At 32.7% G+C, this 7,316-nt stretch overlaps 1 protein-coding gene across 1 annotated transcript in view; it reads right to left on the bottom strand.

The window, feature by feature from the left end:
* Nucleotides 1–3,276: 3,276 nt before the first annotated feature.
* Nucleotides 3,277–7,316, bottom strand: part of LOC127874898 (dehydrogenase/reductase SDR family member 7-like) — a 9,417-nt gene continuing 5,377 nt past the window's right edge. The window contains exons 5-8 of the mRNA XM_052419576.1: nucleotides 5,804–6,043; nucleotides 4,980–5,099; nucleotides 4,408–4,573; nucleotides 3,277–3,852 (exon numbers count right to left, since the gene is read on the bottom strand). Coding sequence (XP_052275536.1) covers nucleotides 4,415–4,573; nucleotides 4,980–5,099; nucleotides 5,804–6,043 — 519 coding nt within the window. The 3' untranslated portion in view covers nucleotides 3,277–3,852; nucleotides 4,408–4,414. The remainder of the gene's footprint in view (nucleotides 3,853–4,407; nucleotides 4,574–4,979; nucleotides 5,100–5,803; nucleotides 6,044–7,316) is intronic.

Here is a 7,316-nt window from a genome sequence, read left to right as displayed (position 1 = left end):
AGCTGGTCAAGGACCACCAATCTTGCCATTGTCATTGCCTTTTTGTGTTTAACACTTGACCAATATGTATTTTATGTATGTACAAATATAAATACTTAATTTTAAATATAAATATTGACATTTCATTTGTAATTTTATTGGGATATTCCATTGTCTCATGACATATCTCCGATTCTCCTTTAGAGCACTCTTAAAAATATTTACAATTTACGTTCCGTCTTGGTAATTGTACCTGTTTGCATTCTTTACAAATACCATTTTGGGAGCATGCACTTAATTGTCTTTAACAACCTATGTTTGTCTTTAGTTTACATTTTGATTAATTGTTTTCCGATATGTAACTCAAAACGTGATAATCCTGTGTCATGACTTTGTTATTGATTATGTACTACAGTGCTGTATATTTAGAAAGTCTGTTCAAAGAAATAGGCAAGCTGTTCTCCTTGCATTGCATCACGTTTGGCAGGTTTTTGAGTTGGCTTCTAAAGGCTAACTTGAAGGATAGTGTACATACTTAAAAATGATTTTCTTTATTTAAATGTACCAATATTTCGTTGATCTAGGAAGATTTTTGTCAATAATATGTTTTTATGCTAAGGCAAATAAAATTGCATGTAAATATGCAGGTTAAAGTTTTTGGATAATACTATATCCCTGCAAACCAGGCTTGGCTTCATGAATACTTGCAATCTTTATTTGTAAAACATTATATGTGATGTTTTTGTTGTTTTCTGCGTCTGAAATATAGTACTTCTTCTTTACGTCGAAAAAACGTCAAAAAAAACTATCAAAAACACACGAGATAAAGTAGTCGCAAAAAGACGTCTTATACGGTTACGAAAAGACGGAAAAAAACTTTCAAAAACAACCAAAAAAGGCATAATAAAGACGTCGCAAAAGACGTCTTTTTCACGTCAAGAAAAGACGTCAAAAAAAACTTTTCAAAAACAACCAAAATAAGACTGAATAAAGACGTCACAAAAAGACGTCCTTTTACGTCGAGAAAAGACGTCAAAAAAACTTTCAAAACAAAATAAGACGTGATCAAGACGTCACAAAAGACGTCTTTTTACGTTGAGATAAGACGTCATAAAACTTTCAAAAACAACCAAAATAAGACGTGATAAAGACGTCGTAGAACAACGTCTTAACAACCATAAAAAGACGTCATTTGTTTGCTGGGAAGGACTTGACCGTATGGTCTTTTGCAATTGTTTGCGAGTAAATGTAAATTGCTTGGTTTTGAACACTTTACGTAAGTTTTTATAAAGTTATATAATCAATTTATTGTGCAAATACTCTTTTTTGCACTTTGCAATTTAGTCAGGATAATTAAGCGACATTTCCTATCACCAAATAGTAAAAATCCTTTACAAAGGTATGGAAGTATATACATATTGGGATCATCATCAATATGCCCCTAAATACAATTAACAACAGTTGTTGTTCGACTCACTTCGTATGCTTATAATTGTTGTCACAATGTTTATTTAATAGGTAAAATTGTGCGCAACATCAAACTAAAACATACTAATCAGCGAGTAAATATCTCATTTAAATCCCTACAATGCCTCTTTCTGCTTGAATGAAAATGGCGAGTAAATCAAAAGGTGTGAACATTCGCGACTTCGTTGTAACCGTTCTCGCTGAAAACACCGTTATGGAAATGAAGTGAGGTGCCAAAATGTTTCTAGGTTTGCTTCATAAATATGTCCGAACAATTATTCAATACACTTATTGTATTATTATTTATTCTTTATTAAAGTCTCTTCCAATATAATACAATTTTCACAATGTTCAATGTTAATTAAAATCATAATCATAATATTGGTCATTCAATTTATGAATTATTAGAGACATTTTACTTAACAAAACTATATTTTTTACATTATAAAAATTACATAACCACCCTTAACCTTATCTAAACAATGTCATAAGATTTCCAATTAAAAAAAAATGAAATTTGTATATTGTGGCACTAGCGCGTAAGGTAATAAATGTCCTAAAAGAGCCTTTATCAGCCATGGTCAGACCATGAGTGAACTGGTTAATTGTGATAATCTTATATTGGATAAAATGTTACAATAACCTTTTAAAATCAAATTTCAATTTTGTACAATAAAGCTATTATTTCTATTTAAAATCTCACTGTTCCACGACAATCAGATATTTTCACTGATCATTATGTCAATTAACAGTGCATATTTACACTATAGTGAGTATATATCAATAGATGTGAGTATTAATCAACAGATTCACATACATGTATTTCCAACAGGGTCAGCCAGCATTATTGAACATATGGACACTTTTTATTTATTATTGGTTTTGGCCTCAATAATATAAACGTGTTATGTCTTATCTATATATTTGACTCTAAGCAAACTTAATATACACTCTGAAGTATTTAGGCCAATAGCTTGCCCTGTTAAATATACATCTACAATAAATATAACTTTTATTTTTTACATGTTTTACAAGCATTATCACTTTAAGATATTCCTCTGTTTCAAAGATAAATTTAAACTCTATGTAAGTCCTTAGCTTGTTATTACTACCAGTAGGCCATGCAACTTACTAATGTAATGACTCAATCCAATTATGTAGATATTGGTTTAAAAAGTTTTCTTGAAGTCTCTTTATAAAAGCTGTCTTGCATTTATGAACATTATCCATATTGATAAATTATGCACAATAATATTTTCTAAACAATTCATGATCCAAGTAAAACCAATTGTTACATTGTCTATCACTTCAATCTTTACAATAGTTAAACACAACTTTGTTTATCTTGTTGTTATCCATTTATGAAAATCTACAGTAAAAAGTTGCAATACATTTCAATTGCCTAGAAAAAATTGGCTCCCAGCCCATGTCATCGGCAACAGCAAGATTTGGCGTATATCGACCTGTCCCCATGTAAAAACGCATAGCATGATTTTGAATCGCATCTATCTATGCATGTAAATTGTCTCGTTCTCCAGACAGCCGACCCATATGAAATAACAGACCAAACTAAAGAGTCATAAAGTTTTTTAAAAACATTGAAGGGCATGCCACCTAAAGATTTGAACTTTGCAATGAGTAGACCCAAAGCTCTTTCTGCAGCCTGTGACACAAACGTTGCAGTAACATTGTAATCTATATATTCATTAAACATAATTCCTAGATATTTATAATTATCTGTGTATTCAAGTTTCTCATCATTACACCTAAAAGTAAATTGAGATCTCTGCATGGATCTTGTTCTAAAATGTACAACATTACTTTTTGACATATTAATATTCATTTTATTATCCCTGCACCATTCACATAGACAATTCAACATTGCTTGTAAATCTCGTTCATTTATTGCCAAACTATGTTATCAGCATGCATCAACATAGACAGATGTTTACCATTTTAAATTTCTATACCTGAATATAGTTCATTTAATTTAACAGTAAGATCATTGATAAAGCAATTGATACAACGTTCGAGTTTATACTTTAATGTGTATATAATCATCACTTTTATCGGAATCTTTTATGTTAACAAATGAACAAATAGGTAAACGTAAGCTTGCGTAGTTGGTAACGTAACGTAACGACCACTAATACAGTTTAATGTACTAAAAGGTACATTCGGAAATACAAGTTGTGAACGCTTTCAAAGTAAACGTTCGTCTCATTATAAATTATATGCCTTCACTTATATACGACCGTGTCCAATTTAAAAATAAAAGTATGCAAAACATTGAAATAAACAATTCATCAAGCACCATAACTTTAATAATAATCCAAACATTAATGCAGATTGTGGTTTCCTGCCTTTACTTTATTCGCTCTCCCCTGCCCAAGTTTGATGGCTATTCTGCAAAGACACGAAGAAATGCGCTTTAGCAAATAATTCTGTCAAGAAGATAGAGTTATATAATTATTTATATCAACATGACATCAATTCGTCTGAAACTACTAGAGGTCCGGATAGAGAATCTATATATCTTATTACCTATTGAAATATTTGGTACCTGATTGTCGCGTACATAGGATAAACTCATGTAACAAGGGCTGCCAAGTTCCACTGTTTTTTACTAAATACTTGCAAATGTCAGGTTAAACTAGATGAAAACTGACATGCATACAATTAAGCGAGTATATTAGAAAACCTTATATTGGATTAATATATTTCATCTCACAGCAATATAGATGATAACACAGTCCGTTGTCCTATTATGTTTACAATGGTTTAAAAAGTCGAACTTTTGACAGTCTTATAGGTGGATATTATTTTTAAAGCTCTTTTTGTACAGTAATGTACAAACAAAAGTGATATGCAAGTTTCACGACAAATTTGTCATTAAAAATAACTAGACACAGTCACAAAATGTGCTCAATTAAATAATGAATACATGCTCAATCCACGTACTTCTTGGCTAGAAAGGCATATACTGGAATAAGTAGCAATAGAAGAGTTCCGGATTAGGTGAGATCCAAGCTTCGTGCAGCTCGTTAGCGGTCGCCACCACCATTAGTTGCGCACATCGGGCCGCCGTCATCCGACCCCAGTCCTCGCCCATGGTGATGCCCAACGTCTGTTTAAATATATATTAAATATCAAATACTCAACGTCTGTTCAAATACATATCAAATATAAAATGCCAAATGTTGTTCAAATATATATCAAATATAAAATATCCAACGTCTGTTCAAATATATATCAAATATACAATGCCCAACAACTGTTCAAATATATATCAAATATTAAACGACGAAAGGAAAAAACACATTTTTCTTTGCACATGTAAGTTCGTGTTTATTGTCTGATTAAATAATAATAATAATAATAATAATAATTATACATATAATAATAGTAATCAACATCATCATCTTCATCATCATAATAATAGTAATAATCATAATAATAATGAAGATGATAACAGTAATAATAACAAAAAATATTAGTAGTAATAATAACGATAGTAGATTTGCTACTTATACTTTGCCTGGTTTGTCGGTGAACGCATGCAGAAGAGCTTCCGAATACACAGGCCCCGGACAAGCCATTGTGACCCCGATATTCCAGGTGGCTAATTCGATCCTTAATGTGTCAAAGAAACCCTGAATTAACAAGAAAATTCGTCGAATTGATATCCCCCGCCAATATGCTTCTGGACACAAAAGTGTTATATATGACACTCCAAAAAGCATTTTTTCAAGACACAAATGGCCATAACTCCGTTATTAACAGATTATATATATATACTCATACCAAGTTTCAATGAAATCGGCCAAAGCACTTTCAAGATAATTGGCTCCGGACACAAAAAAAGCATTTTTTCAAGACACAAAGGGCCATAAGTCCGTTATTAACAGATTTTGTACAATGCCATTTGGCGTGCATCATCTTCTTATCCATATATATACTCAAACCAAGTTTTCAATGAAATCCGCCAAAGCACTTCCAAGATATGGCTCCGGACGGACGGAAAGACGGACGGACGGACAACGCCAAAACAATATCCCTCCGCCTATGGCGGGGGATAATAACAATAGCAACACTAGTACTTCTACCACTTCTTCTGCATATAATAACAATGGGACAATGAGATGTAATCTTTATTTGTTTAGTACAGCCAAATAGTATACATTGGTAATGAAACAGAGATATCTTCCTCATAAGGATTATTTGATTTTTTTATAAATATGTGTATCATTTCCGAACGTGTTAAAAGACTGACTAAACTAATAGACATATGAATCAACTGCTACTGGTTGGTCATTATCCGAAGTGAGAAGATCTTTACTTTTATTAAATGTATTACCTGTAAGCCATGCTTTGCAGAGGAGTATATACCACTTCCTGGTGCGCCAAGTTTTCCCGCCACGCTGCTTGTACACGTAATGTGACCTTGACCTTGCTTAATCATGTGCGGAAGTACGGCCTTTGTGACCGATATAGGCGCTAAAAGGTCGAGGTCAATTACTTGTCTATCAACCTCGAGAGGTGTGTCAACGATCAAACTTCGCTGTGACCGCCCAGCATTGTTCACCAGAATGTCGATCTTAAAAGAAACATTAAACAAATTTAATAAGACTTCATTACTGATGTTCATATTTAAAAACAATTTTATTAAATGCATTATCTTATAAAACAATATCATTGTGAACAACATTTTAAATACTTAAAATAAAGCCGCGACCTTCAACAGCAAACGCGCTACCACTACATCACGCACGCTTGTGAATAGCTATGGCAGTTTTATTGTTATTTTTTAGGCAAAATGCACAATCTTCCATAGCATTGATGAAAAGATTAATAAACTCTTCATCATTTTTCCAATGTCGATTGATGATTTTCCAAAACCGGACCCGTATTTTTTTATAGATTAAAGATTTTTCTTAATCAGAAGTGTTATTTTGCGTGTCTAAATATAATGCATACATTCATTTTGGAATATATTGCAATATGTGAAAACTGTCATTTCACCAAACTGCGAACAACAGTTATTAAAGTGACACGCATCAAACACCGACCCAAGTTGTTGACCCGAATTTCGATCTTGAGGGATATCAGGGCCCTCGATCTGCCTTTTTAACGCCGAAATTCGGTGGCTTCCCCACTTAACAAGTACATATTTTCCCCCATTTTTTTCATTAAAAACTTCCCCCTTGTGCGGAAAACAAACTAAGCATTAACAAAATTCATCAAATCTAGAAATCTGAATTTTGTTAATATATGATTAGTTTTCAATTCTATTTATTGTGTACACCGTTTCGAATATTAAACTCAATTTAAGTTATTACTCGCACAGCAAAAAATCCCAAGTCTGTGAGTTGAACATATGCTCTGATTGGACATCCCAATTGGCTGACATAGGGGATGATGTATATCGCCGACATTTTGATCGGTTGATTTGAAAGACGAAAATTGTGTCGTGTCATTTAAACATTCCGACATTCGTGGATGCTCATAAATTCCCAGCCAGCAATTATTGATCGACTTATCTCCGTAAGCATGCCTTTCGCTTTTTAATAATTTACGCGGATTTGTCTTGCGAAAGCGGTTTACAATGTCGTTTTCGATTGGTAACGAGTCGTTAAAATTAGGCCGAATAAGACCCTGCAAAGTTGAGATAATGTCATAATGATAATTGTTTATATACATGTGCTAATTTTCGTCTTAAACATAATATATATTTTTTTAATACAAAAGGGAATTATATGATAGATCTAAATGAAGAAGACATTTGACCATATGGCACGGATGCCCCGATATTCCACTTTTATCTCAAAACTTAGCGTACGTGCGACCCTAATTTTGAGGTAATCAGAAAT

The sequence above is a fragment of the Dreissena polymorpha genome, chromosome 3 (genome assembly GCF_020536995.1).
Source record: "Dreissena polymorpha isolate Duluth1 chromosome 3, UMN_Dpol_1.0, whole genome shotgun sequence".
Taxonomy (NCBI): Eukaryota; Metazoa; Mollusca; class Bivalvia; order Myida; family Dreissenidae; genus Dreissena; species Dreissena polymorpha.
Note: the sequence above shows the minus strand (reverse complement) of the source record. Positions and strands in the feature narration are given on the sequence as shown.